The 18074-nt window shown below is 44.9% G+C and overlaps 1 protein-coding gene across 1 annotated transcript; it reads left to right on the plus strand.

Moving 5' to 3' along the window:
- Positions 1 to 2536: 2536 nt before the first annotated feature.
- Positions 2537 to 9107, plus strand: LOC138352635 (uncharacterized). Its single transcript, XM_069305144.1, has 5 exons — positions 2537 to 2664; positions 5989 to 6066; positions 8066 to 8530; positions 8608 to 8798; positions 8890 to 9107. Exons 2-5 carry the CDS (start codon positions 5989 to 5991, stop codon positions 9014 to 9016), a joined length of 861 nt encoding a protein of 286 aa, XP_069161245.1. The 5' UTR covers positions 2537 to 2664; the 3' UTR covers positions 9017 to 9107.
- The last annotated feature ends 8967 nt before the right edge of the window (positions 9108 to 18074 follow it).

Genomic DNA, 18074 nt, shown 5'->3' on the forward strand with positions numbered 1-18074 from the left:
CGAGTCTGTCTCTGCCTCGTGGTGAGGCCTGGGCCAACGCCAGGGATTTTGAGGACTCCGGGAGTTCGTGTTCTGTGGATGATGATTTGGGCTACGATGTTGGGGTGCCTGTGGCTCCTGTGGGCCGTATTGTGGCGATGATGGGACCTGTGGTGGGATTGTCAAAAGGGTCCTGTGTCTTCTCCGGCTGCCTCTGCATCCCCGGTTGCTGGTTTCCTGGGTTGAATGGTTGTGGCACCGGCCGCGATTGCGGGAGAGGGGACTTGGTGATTGTTCTTAAGAAAGATTCGGTTCCGGCGGCCTCCATGCCTCTGGATTCCATGTCTGCGTCCTACCTGCGTCTGCCCTCGGTGATGCCGACCACTGTGCGGCTGTCCTCTGCTCAGCCGCCTTGTGTTACTCAGGCCCTGTAGTGTCGGCCCCTGCGCCATCGCCCTCTGCGATTTTGTCCCCTACGGCTCTCCCCGTTGTGCTGCCGCCCTGTGTCCGGCCAGCTCCTGTGCTCCAGCCCTTTGTAGTTGCGCCGCCGAGCTCTGTGCGGCCTCTTCCAGTGACTTACGCCCCAATGGTAGTGATCGCCGAGCTGGATGTTCCTGACTTCATGTATCGAGCGCGGGGATCGCGTTGTCACGTTAACTCGTCTGCGGAGGTGTGTGCTCGGTGGGATGCCTACAGGAAGAAGTACCCTCCTCGTCTATGTCCGGATTAATATAAGATGATTAACTGTGTGTGTGGTTCTTGCTCTGTGTTGCTTATGTTTTGATGTGCTGTGAGACACGGTTATTTTTTCATGTGTTTCGTGCCTGGTTCTTGTTGGTTTATAGTGCTCTGGTGCTTTTTCTTTTCCGACTGTTTAAAAGTTTACCTATGTTTATGTTTCCATTTTGTGTATTATACGACTTTTGTTTGTGTGTTTGTTTTACTGTTCTTGAGTTTTGTTCATGTGTTTCTTGCCTTGTTAATGGGAATAATGATGTTGATGTTTTTCTGTTACGTTGTATTTGTGTTTACCAAATAAAATGAAAAAATCTTTGTCAGATTTTCTTACAATGTACCTGTTAACATTTTTTGAAATTTGTGCAAGAAATTATCTTCTGTAATTAGATGGCTTTAAAAGAATGTAATAACATCAATACTATGTTTGTTCATAAACCCAATGTACCTTCTTGTATATATTTAAATTAAAATAAAATAAATGTATGCGAATAGTTATGCTTCCAGATTTTACATTTAGACAAATCCAAATAAGCAGATATTACAAACTCCCAGAGGTACTTGTAGACGAGACTAAACCTAGCAGTGGTAACATCTAGAAGTCTGCTAACCTTATTGGATGACCCATAGACGTACTGTTCTTCCTACATAATAGAATGATGAAAGATGGAGTAACTGGTGTGAATTTCACTTTGCTTCAAATCTACGAGATTTTGTTGATGCTCCCGGAATATTTCTGCCCTCAGGCTGATAAAAGTCAGTCCAAGACGGTAATCAATTCTCTCTTTACGAGCAAAGGTTTTGGCTAATTCATCAGTTTAATCATTCATTCGGAGACCAATATTGGGAAGGAATCCACAGCAGACAAACTCTGACTCATTCATTGATTATTTAATTATATATGTGTCTAGCTTCAGACACAAGCAGGTCACAGTTATGCCGTGGGGAGCTGAGGGCATTCATGGATGACAAGGAGTCACCTACAACTAGCATGTCAGCTTTGGATTCATATACGCTTTCGAGTGCAAGGATTATAGCGACCAATTCTGTTTGAAGAGTGGAGGCCCAGTTATTTACACGCCAGGTGTGAGAGTGGGTTTGGTGACTCGATGAGATCACTTTACTCAGAGAACGGGATGACCTAATTACAAATTTCTCCCTTACTTTGCTTGCAACATCTTTTCTAAGAATTCATATCTTACAGGTTAAAATTCAGTCAGACTTCACCAAAATGCACAGGTGAGCATTTTATGTATGAATATATGCACGTACGTATCATATGGTTAAGAAAATAACATATGTTACATATCTGTTCACGCAAGACGGTGCGCCAGTACTTTATATTTGTGCATGATATGTGTCGGTGGGTCGGGAGGTTATTGCATAACATTAAACTAGGTCAGGAACGAAAAAGTTTGAAGAAGCGCCGTCCAGAAGGACTGAGGTCAGTCTCGCGAGACTGGTTATTTGATTTGTCTCACCTCATTATGGACTAATATATGTTTAATATTTGTATTTATATAGGAGGTTAAACTCAGTAAAATCACTGGAAACATTGTGATTATTGAAGTACAGTGAAGTACAAACTACAAACTATATAATATAGACGGACAACTAAATTAATATTTATTATAATTAAAAACAGATAATCTTAACAATTACTCAAGATGGTCAATGATTTAATGTAATTGAGAACGGTATGAAATAGTATCACATTCTCCTGTAGTAGCCGCGCCCGTCAATAGATGGCGCTAATAGGTTGGCAGAGCGTTGGGTTGGGTGATACATGAACATACATTTTATAGGGAGCTTTCCTATCCTTGTTTCAGAGTCTGTCGTTAGTGTGTCTGTTTGTAGTGAGTGGGGAAGGCAACAAGGCGGGCAGCGTTCTTGTGCTTGACATTCTAGTCATTGCTTCTTTTATTGGCAACACTCTTTCTATATTATAAGGTTTGTGCGTGTTGTAGTAATAAGTTCATGTATTTATTTATATACTAGAAGGTACATTGGGTTAGAGAGAATACATAGCCTAGTATTTACAGTTTTGTAAAGCCACTAGGACGCGCAGCGTTTCGGGCAGGTCCTCAATCTAACGTATAATTTTAAGTAAATTCTAGCAGAATTAATAAAATTACAGATACATTGCAAGAAAAAAAGAGATGAGAATAGTAAGTATATTTAAAGCACATTGGTATATTAAAGCTCTGGTTGACTACATTGACATCTTGAATGGTAATTTAAACAAGATTAACAGACACCGTACAGCAGATTGATAGCACATACAAGACAGCAATGATCACAATGGTAAAGATGTTCGGATTGGGTATATAAAGATCGGGAGATTGGGTAGCAATAGATACAGTGCAATTTTAAAGCAACAAGGTAAAAAAAAAACTATGCAGTTGAGATAAGGTACTTTTTAGTTTTGTTTTTGAATGACGCAGAGATTGGACGGCTTTTAAATTCATTAGGTAGAGAGTTCCATCAACTGGGTCACATTATTTGCATAGTGTTTACGCAGATTGTTTGACTCTGGGGATATTAAAGAAATTTTTTTCTGGTGTGGAAATGTGTTATTACATCTGTCCAGGGAGAGTTTTAGAGCAGGATTTGCGTTTAAGAACAGGGTTTTGTAAATGTAATTGGCACAAGAAAATTTGTAGAGTGAGATTGTTTAGCATGTTAAGGGAGCTAAACAAGGGGGTTGAGTGTTGTCTGAAAGCAGAATTTATTATTCTGATGGCAGATTTTTGTTGGGTGATGATGGACTTGAGGTGGTGTGCAGTGGTTGAACCCCATGCACAGATACCATAATTAAGATAGGGATAGATTAGTGCATAATATAGAGATGAGAGCAAAGTTAGGTACATATCTGATTTTGGAGAGTATCCCAACTGTTTTAGACTCTTAATTATGTGTTGTATGTGGGTGTTGAAGTAGTCTCTTGTCTAGGAATAGGCCAAGACACTTTGCATTTTTATTGCTAATGCTTACATTATCTATCTGAAGCTGAATTGCATTCGTAGATTTGCATCCAAATAAAATGTAGTGGGGTCTTTTCTTTAAGTGTTAGTTTATTGGTTGACATCCATAAGTAGACTTTTTATTAGTTCATTATTATCATTTAGTGTCTGGGTTGGGGTTAGAGTACATGAGGGTAGTATCATCTGCAAACAAAATAGGTTTCAGAATGCTAGAGACATTAGGCAGATCATTGATGTATATAAGAAATAGGGGAGGTCCCAAAAAGCTGCCCTGTGGCACTCCAACGGTTATTGGTAGAGTGGCAGAAGTTTCATTATTGATGGTTACACATTGAAGACTGTCACTAAGATAGGATTGGATATAGTCCAGTGCATGGCCTCGGATTCCATGATGGAATTTACGTAAGAGGTAACTGTGATAGTGTCAAAGGCCTTTATCAGGTCAATGATGAGTCCAATCGGAAACTCATTTTTGTCAAGGGCTGAGTAAATTATATTCAGGCTAATAATTGCATCCTTGGTACTTTTTTTTGGGGGGGGGGGGGAGCGGAAGCCAAACTGACAAGGGCTAAGAGTGTCAAATTTTACGAGATAGGAGTAGAGCTGTTTGTAGATCATTTTTTTTTTCAAATATTTTTGATAGGATGGGTAGGTTTGATATTGGTCTATAATTGTTTGTCTGCCGGATTACATCCTTCATGAACTGGCGTTACTCTTGCTTCTTTAAGGATATCACGGAAGGTATGGCACTCGAAGGATTTGTTGAACAGCAGAGCTATAAGTGTCACAAGGATTTGGGAGGCTCTTGTATACAATGGATGGGATTTCACTGATGTTCCCAGCTGTGGTTTTTAATGTGTATGATGGACACGTCTGTCGGGCTGACTGGTGAAAAAGGAGAGTTTGGATAGCTGCCTGAGATGTATTGATATGTCTGTGGGATCTTAATGGCAAGGTTAGCACCAACCAATGAAAAGAAGCTATTAAATTAATTTGCCACTTCTAAATCGGTTGACGGTGTAAAGCCATCCTTAGTGTTATCTGGTTGGGGGAGCGTTTGTTCCTAGGATATTAGAGATGGTATAATATGTGCTTTTCCTAATGCCTTTTGCTTTTTTTCAATCTAGTCTCATAATATGAAAGTTTGGCTTTTCATATGATACTGATAAGCACTGATGAATACCTTTTAACTACTTCCTTTTGTAACTAGGCCAATACTGAAATTTTTCATATGTATTTAGACTTGATTATGCCACTTGTGAGCCACGGATTGTTTTTTCTTTTGTCGGTTACCTCTTTGGAAAGGAGGGGACAGGGAGTGTTGTAGAGGCTTAGTTTTGGAGAGAAAGAGGTTAGTTAATAAGTTCATATCCTGTTTATTACTGAAATCAGATTCCCAGTTAATATTGTGAATAACATTACAGAGATTGCCTAAAGCTGATTCACTGTGTAGCCTGAATGAGTTTCTTGCTTTCTGGAGGTATTGTATCCCTGTTTGCTATGAGGAAGGTAGGATAGTTGTCGGTTGTTCTTTCATAATTACCCCAGATGTAAGGGGAGCTGTTAAATTAGTCCATAAGTGATCAAAGGTAGTGGCAGATATGAGTGACTCGAGTGGGCTTGGCAATTGTGGGGATTAGCATACAAGAGTGCATGCTGTTACAGAAATAGTCGACCAGTGTTATTTTGAAGACCTAGGTCAATATTGAAATCGCCTCCTAGAATGTGATTTTTGTTGAGATTGTCATTTATAAGATTCCTTATGTTGTCTGAGAATGAAGCTATGTTGGTATTAGGAAATCTATAGATGGCACAGATAGTCGGGGAGGTTTTAGGGGATTTACTGGAGAACTTGGCAAAGGTATATTCAAAATAGTGGTCTCTTTCACCAATGACACTATTGCAGATGAAGGTATCTTTGTAAAATATTGCTGTGCCACCTCCTTTTTTATTAGGCCTGCAGTTATGAATAGCTTTATAACCAGCTAAGTTGAACTTGGGTATAGGCTTTACTTAGCAAAGTTTCTGTTAAAATGATGAATAATAATTTATTACCTAGTGCTGTGAATAGTGCATTTGTGTTGATTTAGTGTTTCAGTAAAGTTAATGTTTATTACTAGCTTGCGTATCTCACTTTTTCCGAAACAAATTTGTGTAGCTAGTTAATCTTGTGAAGGTAGAAGTAAATACATATGCATATTTTTTCATAGTTTTCCTGTAAATTTCAGTCGGTACATGTAACACTGGTCTCCCACCTCTGATTTTGAATAGTAACGGTTATTAATTTCAGATGTGTTCGTATTCCTTGGTATTGCTGCTATGGACGACCCTGGTGTCCCGGGTGTTGGTTGGTGCACAAATTTCCACAGTAAGTAAATATTGGGTTAGATAAATGTTCCAGAAAGTGTTGGCAAAAATTGTACCTTTCTAATCGCTTATAAATCTCGAGGAATGTTAACAATTTAAACACTTCTCGACTACTTCTGAAATTGCGTGCCTTAATTTCGGCTTGCCAAGACTAGTTATGCTAAAGGTTTGCCTTGAATTAAAATGGTAAGAATTTTTGTTTAGGATTCTGGCAATTTCAGATCTCGCTAAGCCATAACCCTGAACGATCAAAATTTCGATCGTTGGTATAACTAGTGTCGCCAAGATACCTGGTGGTAGTATCCACACACTACTCGATCGCGAATACTGATCATTCATGAGGTTTTACAAAAGTGCCTGTTAATAAGCCTAGGTATTCGGCTACTTTGACTTTCCTCCATGTATGTGTCAATTATTTGGTGAGGCATCCCCCTAGAGGCCAGAGCTTGTCTTAAAGACTTCTGTACATTTAAGTCTTTAGTTTGAATAGTGTTGAAACTATTGAAAATATAAAATGTAAATATATTCATATATATATATGAGCGCTAATATTAATCTTCAACGTCGATAATATTGGGTGTTCAAATTTCCTCGCTGAACTCTAAATTACTGCCTGAAATTGGTCCTGCTCTATACTTCCGGGGAACGTTAATTTTGCAGAAATTTTCAGCTAACAAAGCAGAAGGAAAAAAATTCACCGATCCTAACTTCCGAATGTACAAAGCTAATTTTCTCCCTAGTTAACATTAAAATATAAACTCTCCTAAGCACACCACGCCCCCTCCCTTCCTTAGGAACTTTTTTTTTTTTTTTTTTTTTTTTTTTTTTTTTTTTTTTTTTTTTTTTTTTTTTTTTTGGGGGGGGGGTGGGGGTTACAATTTCAATTGGTTGACAACCATTAAGGGACCCCCACGATGTAAAATAGGATCGGCATCTCTTAAAACTTGGTCGCATATTGTTTTCAGAGGACCCTACCATGGCACACAGTTAACGTGGTTAGGTAAAGAAAATTGGTGAAATAGTATGATTTAGACACCTGGGCACAACTACATACCTAATCTCTATAAATAAAAATGGAAATGTTCGTTTGTTCAAAATCGCTGATCTCTGAAAGCTCTGCACCGATTGCTTTGAAATTTTGACAACGTTGCATTCGAATAGGAGCGTGGTTTTATATACCTTCTATATAGATGGCACTCCTGTGACAGGTAAAAACATGCGTTTTTGAAGAACGGCGCCATCTGTTGCACATAATGGCAACATACATGCTATACTGAATGTCAAAAATTCCACATCAATATTTCAGATTGCATTGATAAATATTATTTTCATAGATTTCGATTTTTATTTTATTGAATTATTTTGTGATATTGTTTTGGAATTGAGATGTTTACCATACCGTTCATTTCATGAGTAGTTTTTTTTTCATTTTCCTTTCATTTTTTTTAACTTTTTCTTATTTCAGTGATGAACATAGTGATCTGATGTTCCCATCAGAGAATTGGGAACATCAGACCGTTTGGTAAGGCAAAGGACAAGGGAGTGGGGAATAATGGTAGGGATGATGAGGGGACGGAGGAGTTTGGTATGGTGAGTACGAGGGGATGGGGGAAAAGAGAATGGTGGGAAGGACAATGGGACTGGGGTGTGGGGCATAGTGGGGAGGACGAGGGGATGGTGGAGTGGGGAATGGTTGGGAGGCCGAAGGGATGGGTGAGGTGAAAATGGTGTGGAAGACTGGGAAGCTTGCTGTGGCTCGGCAATGCACAAGTTTGAGCCACAGCAACGCGTGGCCGGGTACTGCTAGTATTCAATAAATGTGAAACCTAGTAAAATAATTCTTATAAATTTAGAAAAGACTGCATAATTTTTTTTTTCCCTAGAAAGTGCCTCGTAAATTTTATTATTTGGCTTATAAATTTTACGAATTTATAGGAAACTTGCTCCAGCTCACTCCTATGCATCATCTGGACTACTATATCCATTCCCCAACCCAACAGCCTGGCTCTGGTTATGGCAGTCAGACCCGAGGACAGGGAGGTGCCAGCTCTCAGGGGTCATCGGGTCAACAGGTCAGCGGTTCAGTTGTAGGTGGCGACCCGGGCGTCGGCAGCGGTCCACTTCTTGGTGCTGGATTAGGTCTTGGCAGCGGTCAAGGAATAGGGATTAACCTCGGCCAAGCAAATCAAGCTGGCAGTTCTAGTCAGAGAGTCGGCAGCGGTGACAGGGCTGCACAGGTCAGCAGCGGACCTCGAGCTACCTCTGGCAGCAGCGGTCCGGCCTCTTACGCTGGTGCAAGGTATGGCAGTCCTCAAGTGAGCAGAGTGGATGCACTATTTAACCCCACTGTCACCCAGCTCATCACCATCGACCGCTTCGTCACCCTCACTGATCAGGCTTTCCAGAGTGTGGCTGTCACCCTCACTTCTCTCACCGTCCAGACTGTCACCACTGGAACACGCGCGGTGAGTACTTGGTATGTATTGTGATAAACGATGGTCTGGACGCTGAGCTTAGACTAGTTAAGTGTTGTCTTGCACAGGTGGCACAGACGCCGGTGGATGACCGCGTGGCCCTCCAGACAACGGTGGTTGTCAGACCTTCAACACTAACGGTCACGTACGTGCAGTCAGACTTCAGGATTGTGACTGAAAGGTCTCTAGACTACGTGACCATCGCACACACCTCTTACGTCATCATGCAGACTACCTACACTACTACTGCTACCCAAGTGTAAGTTCGATTCTAAGTTTACAGTATTGTAGTGGCACTGTCAGCCTCCTGATTACTTGTAATGGCTAATTAATAAATTTACTCCCCACAGGCTGTCGTACACGACAACGTTGGTGAGAACAAACATCAATACTAAGAGCACAGTGTTCACGGACTACCGCACAGTCACCGACACAGTCCTCGTCCCCGGAGCCCGCTACGGTTATAGACAACTCTAGCACCTTTATCCATGCTGAGATTTTAAAGAAAGTAATATTAAACGTTTAACATCATCGGTCTGTATAAGCTATTAAACTTGACATAAGCATTGGGTGTTGTTTTAATAGCCGACTTGGAGTACATAATAAATAATTGCATGCACATTTACGTATTGAGAAATCTAAGCGGTTGTGAAGATAGAGTAATCCTTAATACCTGTATTCTTGAGGTTGCAAGAGTGCGGTGTTACACTAAAATGACATTCTGGGAGGAATGTCTAGTAAACCAGCTACTGACTATTTGGTGCCTTATAGATAGTCAGTGTTCCAACGGAGCACATCTCCTGAGACTTAAAAACGTAACGGCATAGGAAAATGCCAAAGGAGAACATAGACTGCTGTTAGTGTGACTTATACAACGTTTCTTTTATTTTTGTATTTTTATTAAAGTAACCTTATGACGTACTTGTTGGCCTAGCCACGATCTCTTAAGAAAAGTAGGTTGACTGTCCCTGGTATGCAAATCTAAGAGGATACCTTCATGACTAACTCTGTAACTGGTAAATAGAAAAACAACTTGATCAGCAAGGAAAACTACAATGGTAATTAAATCTCTTAATATTTATCTACAAACGTGTTCTACTTTCTGCTGTTCTTTGGCTGCATACCTCTGCACTTAATCCATACAGTCACAAGATCCACATTTGGGGACAACTTAACATTGTGAGTGGCTCGGGTGTACCGAACAGGGAGTGGCTGCGTCACTTCCTACTGTCACGGTGCACTATTTAAATGCAACACAGGTTCAATAACATTGCAGGGAGACCCGTGCATTCCCATTGGGTACATGCATCTGGGAGTTGACCCTTCCCTGCAGAAGTGGAACCCTGGGAAATACTCAATTTGCTGGAATGTAACAAAAACAAATAAATTTCTGTGTAGGTAAAAATTAAATATTTGGGGATTCACATCGCTATTGGTCCCTGGTATAGGTTTAGGCAGAGATCGACCATCCCTCGCGATCACTTGTACCCTAGATAGAATTCTTGGTGAATCGGATACTTTTGATGATGTTCCCCGCTCAGCTCGTTGATGCCGTGAGGGGAGGCTTAGTGGGCGGCTGCCGGAGTGTGATGCTCCTTGGGACAGTCCTGTCCTTTTCTAGCCTTGTGCTCCTGCTGCCGTCCTCTCCAATTATGCTGAGCACCTTTTCCATTTCCTTCTGTTTCGTTTTTCTCTCCCCTCTTCTCCGATCTGCTTGCCGTTTCCTGCCGACCTTTTGCTTGTTCTGGTTCTTCCCTTGGACTACTTCTATTTTGATGCCTGGGTGCTTGAGGAGGCATACTCTTGCACCCGTAGAACTGTAGTACCCGACATAGAGAGCGAGGGGAACCTTTTATTGTCAATCCCCCTTTCGTCACTGAACCCGATCTCGACGGACTGTCGGTTCTTAAGGTGGCGTTTGTGGGGCGTATACTCACGACACACCCCTAGGAGGCCCCGGCATGATCGGCGATAGCTTCTTGTTAGGTGTCCTGCCTCTAATTGTGGCTCCATGGTGGGTGTGGGGGCACATTCGTGAATGAATATTCCTTTTCGTAGCGATGATAACCCCTGTTTCGACCGTTTCTGCTTTACCTTCTCAGGCTCGTGGGGTGGGCGACCAAGCCCCCGAGTCGGTCCATGTTGGAAGACCGGGTTCTGTAGCCTCTGCTGCATTGGGCCCCGACCTTGCTTCTCCTTTGGCCTCTCTGACTCCTTCCCTTGGCTCACCTCCCTCCTCTGTGGATGGGTCGAGCCCCGAGACCCCAGTGGTGACTACCTCGTCCTCTGGCGCGGCTCCATCTCTAGTTGTAACTACTGCGCCTTGTAACCCCTCTCTCTCTCTCTCTCTGGGGGTTCTCACTGCCGTCCTCGTCACGGACGCCCTCGCTCGATTCCTTCCCGTTCTGCTATCTATCAAGCCTTGTTTGGTCCTGCTTCGTGAACCAAATATTTTCATCTCCTCCCTCTTGATTCTGCGCCTCCTGACGATTTCTCCCTCCATCGACATCTCGTTGATTCCGTGGATGCCTCAGTTACTTTCAACCCCACTCGTCTCGGTACACGTGTCATTGCTGCTCCTTCTCAGCATGCTGCTTCCCGCTTGGCTTCCTTATCCTTCCTTGGCGAGACTCCTGTTCGGGTCTTGAAGAACGCTCAGTTGAATGCCAGTGTTGGCACTATTCTGCTCCCGCGCCATTTTGCGACCGGTGTTCGGGACCTGCGTGACTACCACGACGATATTCGACATATCTTTGCTGCCCAGGGCCATTCTATTCTCCAGGTGGACACGTTTACTCGTCCCCCTCGTGGTAGTCGCCGTCAACCCCTCCGGGTTGTGAAGAATTACCTTTGATGGTCGGACCCTTCCACCCTCTGTCATTCTTGCTGGTGCCAGGTGCTCTGTCCAGGAGTGCATTCCCTCTCCTCGGCTCTGTAACAAGTGCTGGAGGTTTGGGCATGGTGCCCTCTGCTGCTCCAGGACTGTCTGTCCTTTGTGTGGTGGCGAAGGTCACTCTAAGTCGGAGTGCACTTCTCCCCAGGCTCGTCGCCTCAACTGCGGTGAGGCCCATCCTACCTTCTCACGTGCATGTGTCAATTACAAGCTTGAGGCTGCCGTCCTCGACTTGAAGCACCGGGAGCGTTTATCTTTCACTGAGGCGAGACGCCAGGTTCGCCGGCTCCTGCCTTATAATATCTCTTATGCTCGTGTGTTGCGCTCTTCCTCTCCTTGTCCTTCCCACCTTCCTCAGACTCGCAACCGTTTCCGGGCCTTGGACCGTGATACGCCCACTGCCCCCTCTGTTCCTTTGGGTTCTCTCCCGAAGGATCCCCCTCCTGGTCCTCTGTCTGGGGTTCCCCTTCTTTCTACCCGGTCTGTCGTGTCTCCTGTGTCTTCTTCCTCGTCTCCCTCCGTTCCTCCTTCCAGTCCTTCCCCTCCGTCTCTTAACTCTCCCTGCCGCCTGTCGGTGCGGGCTGATGTCCATCGCTCTCCAACCGGCCGTCATGTGTGCTCTCGTTCAGCTTCTGTTGAGACGCTAGAATCCATTGCCCAGTACGTGGTTGCTGGGACACCTGTCTCTTTAAGTCAGAAGCGTAAGCTTGGCTCCATTCCTTCCTCCTCCCCGGCGGGTAAGAAGGTTTCGCTTTCTTCCTCGGCCCCTACTTCTGCCTCTCTCGCTCCTTCCCCTCCCATTTCGGTGGTTGCGCCCCCTGTTCTTGCTATGGAGGTTTTTTTAGCCCCCGCTTCCCTGTCGGTTGCTGCCCTTGCTGAGGTGCGCTCCCCTCTTTCTACCCCCCCCCCTCATACTGCTGCTATCCTTGACTGCTCCTCTCCATTGTCTCCTCTTCCTCCTCCTCTCCATTGTCTCCTCCTCTTCCTCCTCCTCCTCCTCCTCCGGACCCCGCCCGCCCACCTCTGATCTGTTCTCCCGTTTCCTTCCCTCCATCTTTGCTCAGTTTACCCATGCCCCCTAACCCTGACTTTGATGACCCTGATCCCGACCCTGATATTCTTTAACGTGCTCTGTTGCTCTTTCGCCTTTGTTTCTTCCTTGTTCTCTGTTTTTGTTCTTTCTCTTCTCGTCGTTGTCCATTCTTTAATGGAACGTTCGAGGTTATTACGCCAATTTCCTTGAACTCCAACTTCTGATTTCGCGGTTTTTGCCCCTTTGTGTCCGTCTCCAGGAGCCAATGCTTGGTGCTCGTCCTGGTCGTTTTCGTGGCTATTCCTTAATCTCTCTTCCCCCCCCCCCCCCAGCCGTTGCTGGGGCTTCTAATTCTTCTGCTCTCTTGATTCGTGCTGATGTTCCCTTTGTTCATTTACTTTTTCCTTCGCCTCTCCATTGTTCTGCTGCTCGTATCTTTGTGGGAAATGGTACACAGTTTGTTCCATTTATCTCCCCCCGAGTGTCCCGCTTTCTCTTCCTGATTTGAAACACCACCTCGACTTCTTGCCGGAGCCTGTGCTCCTGCTGGGTGATTTCAATTGTTGTCATTGTCTTTGGGGTGACGCCCTGACGAATACCCGGGGTCGCCTTCTTGAGCCGTTTCTCCTCTCTTCTTCCCTGTCTCTTCTGAATTCTGGTGAGCCCACTCATTTGGACTCTCGGACTCGCACCCTTTCTTGTATTGATCTTCCTCCCTGCTCTTCTTCTCTTTACTTAGATTTCTCGTGGCAGGTTCTTGATGACCTCCATGGAAGAGATCATTTCCCCATCCTTGTTTCCTTTTTCTCTTTTCGCCCTTCCCACTCTTTCCCTAGGTGGCAGTTTGCTAAGGCGGACTGGACCCTATTTACTCTCAGTGTTGCTCTCTCTGACCTCTGCCTTCTGCCTCTCTCTCGCGCTCTCCTCCTTTTTCATGACACTATCTTCAACGCTGCCCTCCGCTCTATCCCTCGCTCTTCCTCTCGGGGTCCACGGAAGTGCGTTCCCTGGTGGAATGCAGACTGTGATCGGGCTGTCCGCTGTAAGCGTGCAGCCTGGAAGAGGCACCGCCGTAGGCAGACGACCGATTGCTTTCTTTTCTTTCGGAAAGCGAGTGCGGTGGCCCGTAGGGCCAACCGTACAGCTAAACGTGAATGTTGGGCATCTTATGTCTCAACAATTACGTCCAAAACTCCTCTGGCCCAGATCTGGAAGCGTATCCGCAAGATAGCGGGTAAATTCGTTCCCGATGTTTCACCGGTCCATCACCTCCATGATACTCTTGTGGCGGACCCATTGCAGGTCGCTTCCGTGCTGGGTTCCCACTTTTCTTCTGTTAGCTCTGGTCTTCATCTTCCCCAATCTTTCCTTCTTCGTAATTCTGTCCGTGAGTCTCGTCCTTTAGATTTCTGCACTCGTCTTCAGCTTCCCTATAATGATCCCTTCTCTCTCTCTGAACTTCGTTCTGCCCTGGCCCTCTGCGGTTCTACGGCGGCGGGATCCGATGGTATTCATTATGAGATGCTTCGCCATCTCCCTCCGTGCACGTCTCAGTATTTACCGAGTCTGTATAATCGGATCTGGGAGTCGTCGTCAGTCTTTGAGGACTGGCTCGATGCCGTTGTCCTCCCTGTTCGTAAACCGGGGTCTCTGGGTACTTCCCCTAAGGACTTTCGCCCTATTGCACTCACAAGTTGTGTCTGCAAACTCTTTGAACGTATGGTTAACGTTCGTCTGATGTGGTTCCTGGAACACCATCACCTCCTCTCCCCTTCTCAATTTGGTTTCCGCAAGTGCCGCAGCACGACAGATGTCCTGGTGAACTTGGAAGTCTATGTTCGTACTGCGTTTGCTGCGAAGACCTCCGTTGTTGCCGTCCTTTCTGACCTGGAAATTGCTTACGACACCTCTTGGCTATATCATATTCTAACTCAACTTCATTCTTTTGGCCTTCGTGGTCATCTCCCTCTCTTTCTCCGAAGCTTCCTCTCTCGTCGTTCCTTTCGGGTGCGCCTTGGTACCGCTCTCTCTGCCTCTTTTTAGCAATACGAAGGTGTGCCCCCGGGTAGTGTTCTGAGCACTACTCTTTTTCTAGTTGCCCTCAATGGTCTTCTTTCCTCTCTTCCTTCTGGTGTCTTCTCCGCTCTCTGTCGATGATCTTACCCTTTGCTGTCAGGGTGATGATTCGCCTCTCCTTCAAGTTGCAATTGATGCCGTGTCGTCTTGGCCCACCAATCATGGTTTCAAGTTCTCTACTTCTAAGACTTGTGCCATGACTTTTACGCGTAAACGGGTCGTTCTTCGTCCCTCTTTGTCACTTTATGGTCATTCCCTTGAATACAAAGATTCTGCGAAGCTTTTGGGGTTATTCCTTGACACTCGTTTGTCTTGGTCTCCCCATATCTCTTACCTCCGTGTTGAGTGCTCTAAGGCCCTTACCCTCCTTCGGGTCTTGTCCCATACTTCTTGGGGGGCAGATAGGCGCACTCTCCTTGCTTTACATTCCTCTCTCGTCCTGTCTAAGCTCGATTATGGTTGCCCTGCTTACTCGTCTGCTTCTCCTTCTACTCTTCGCCGTCATGATGCTTTGCACCATATTGGGTTGCGCCTCAGTTCTGGTGCCTTTCGTTCGACTCCCATCCTTAGCTTGTATGTTGACACTGGCTTCCTGTCTCTCCAGGACCGCCGTGATCGCTACTGTCTTCGCTATCTTGCGCGGTCCTTGCAACATCCTTCCTCTCGCCTCTGTCGTGCTTTAACTTTTACCCCTCCTGCGGTTCCTGTTCCTCTTCACCACCTCCCTCTTTCTGTCCGGTTATCTCGCCTACAGGATTCTCTTTCCGTTCGTATTTCTGATGTTTCTCCTCTTGTTGTTCCTTCTTTGCCCCCGTGGAGAGTCCCTCTTCCGCGGTTTTGTACATCCTTGACATGTATCACTAAAGCTTTTACCCCTCTTACTGTTCTAAAACGCCTTTTCCTCGAGCACTTTTCTTCTCACTCCCGCTCCGTTTCTGTCTTTACCGATGGGTCTAAGTCTGCGGATGGTGTTGGCTACTCTGTTGTTTTTCCTGATCGCACTTATATGTGTCGCTTACCTCCAGAGACCAGCATCTTTACAGCGGAGCTTTATGCTATTCCCTATGCTCTTCGTCTCCTGCTTTCTCGTTGTCAGTCTTCCTTTGTAGTTGTTGTTGACTCTCGTAGTGCCTTCATGGCTCTCGGGTCCTTTAATCCGGTTCATCCAGTAGTTGTCGAGATCCAGCATTGGCTGTTTCTTGGTCACAGTCAATTTAAGTCGGTTGAGTTTTGTTGGGTTCCCAGCCATATTGGTGTGTCTTTAAATGAGCGTGCGGATGCTGCAGCCAAGGAAGCTGTCCGCTCTTGTCCCATCTCTCGTAAAGGTATTCCGTATTCCGACTTTTACCCGGTTATCCATTCCTCCGTCCTTACCCGTTGGCAGGCTTCTTGGTTGTCTGTTATTGGTAACAAACTACGTACTCTTAAATGTTGTGTTTCCTCCTGGCCGTCCTCCTATCACCGTAACCGGCGATGGGAAACAGCTCTGGCGAGGTTGCATATTGGCCAAACTCGCTTAACCATGGTCACTTGATGGAGCGCCTGCCTGCTCCTTATTGTCCTAGTTGCATTGTCCCTCTTATGGTCGTGCATGTCCTTCTTGAATGTCCTGACTGCCAGGACAAGCGTGAGTCTTGCTTTCCAGTCGCCCCTCGCGGTCACCTCTCTGTCACTAGAATTCTTGGTTACTCGGATACTTTTGATATCGTTCGCCTTATGCGTTTTTGTTCTCGTATTGGCATCCTTGGTGATATTTAGCGCCCTCTGATTATTCTGCACATTTGATGGTGCTACATAGCCTTCCCGGTTTGGTACCTTCTTTTGATAATTACTTACTCATTCCATCATCCTTGCCCAGGGCTGTTGGTCTTCTGTTGTTGGTAACAAATTGCGTACTCTTAAGTGTTGTCCCCTCCCCCCCCCCCCCATGGCCTTCCTCCTGCCCCTGTAACCGGCGGTGCGAAATTTTCTCCAGTGTGGTTGCGTCTTGGTGATACTCGCTTAACTCTCGATCATTTAATGGAGTGCCGCCCAGCTCCTTATTGTCCAAATTGCGCTTGTCCCTCTTAGCATCGTGCATATCCTTGTTGAATGTCCCGATTTCCAAGAGGAGCGTAAGTCTTTCTTTCTGACCGCCCCTCGTGGTCACCTGTTCTTCAATAGAATTCTTGATGAATCGGATACTTTTGATATCGTTCGCTTTGTGCGTTTCTGTTCTCGTATTGGCATCCTTGGTGATATTTAGCGCCCTGATTATTCTGCACATTTGATGGTGCTACATAGCCTTCCCGGTTTGGTGCCTTCTTTTTGATAATTACTTGGATACAGAGAATGGCTTCAGCTCATGTTTGGTGTTACATAGCTTTCCTGGCCCGGTGCCTTTAATAATTACTTCCCCTCATGGTTTATTTGAGTGGTTTAAAAAGGGGCTTGTATCGTGCTGCTACTTTATTTCGTCAGAGAAGTCTTGTATGATTATAGATTTCGTAAGTCTTATAAATTCAGTGTCTCCCACTGCTGGGAATCTGAACCGGAATCAAAGTAATGCTCTGCCAGGTGTAGGACTCCTAGCGGCAGGGGGAAGTTTTAGACCTCCATAAAGAGCGGCAGGGACGCCTCCCAACCGCTCATCATTGATTCCCAGACGTTTTTTTTTTTTTTTATTTCCCTAATCGTGAACAGACACACTCGATATTTAACAAGCTATGGTATACAACTTTGGCGGAAAATTCAGCACAAGTGCCGCTCTGAATTACAAAGGAGGCTAGATACGACTGTTAGCCTGAGCACTAGGCCTATGACATTATTCAGTACCTAAGAGTATTTTGGGTATTGTTAAGTTACTTTGATTATTGTACCAGACAAAATGACGTATTGGTGACAATGTGATCGACTGCTTAGTTTGTAAGCAGTTGCTTCCTGGTTTGGTGCCTTTTGATAATTACTTGTTAGCAATCGACCACAGATACATTAAATATGTCGGTATTAAGCGTGTTTTTAAAATTACCTAGATTAGCATGGAAGAAAATAAGTTGTATCGGCATATTGAATAGGCTTCGAATGTTAAATGGCATTTAGGTCTTTGATGTAAATGAATGGACCAAGTACGTTAGCGTTCCACAGGTTAATGTCAATTAGCAAAGTGGGAGAAGTAGCATCGTTCGAACATAGTGCTGCCTGTCCGAGGTTAGATTGCAAATACAGAAGGGTGTGACCCTACTCCATAGTGTTGGAGTGTGACAAAAAGTGTGCTGGTCAGGAGCCTTGCATAGGTTAACTAAGTTGACTTTGTTAACGAATTGACTTAGTTACTGTAACGCTTGATAGTCGCACCCCTCCCATCTAATGTAATTCTTGTGGTGGCAGAAGCTCTAGTGAGGAATAAAGTCCGTTTCTTCACCTATACAATTGGTGCTGGAAATTATGGCATTGAGCCAAGAAATGTGGTATTCTGTTGCCTCTTATTTGGTTCCTCAGATCATTCTGGGAAAGAATGTTGGTGTGTTCAATGCATCAACTGTGGTGATGCCCAA

The sequence above is a fragment of the Procambarus clarkii genome, chromosome 54 (genome assembly GCF_040958095.1).
Source record: "Procambarus clarkii isolate CNS0578487 chromosome 54, FALCON_Pclarkii_2.0, whole genome shotgun sequence".
NCBI lineage: Eukaryota > Metazoa > Arthropoda > Malacostraca > Decapoda > Cambaridae > Procambarus > Procambarus clarkii.

Coding starts and splice junctions, on each gene's coding strand:
- LOC138352635 (XM_069305144.1), top strand. CDS start 5,989: ATGTGTTCGTATTCCTTGGTATTGCTGCTATGGACGACCCTGGTGTCC. Junction 6,067..8,065: donor TTGGTGCACAAATTTCCACA/GTAAGTAAATAT, acceptor CCAACCCAACAG/CCTGGCTCTGGTTATGGCAG. Junction 8,799..8,889: donor ACTACTACTGCTACCCAAGT/GTAAGTTCGATT, acceptor TACTCCCCACAG/GCTGTCGTACACGACAACGT.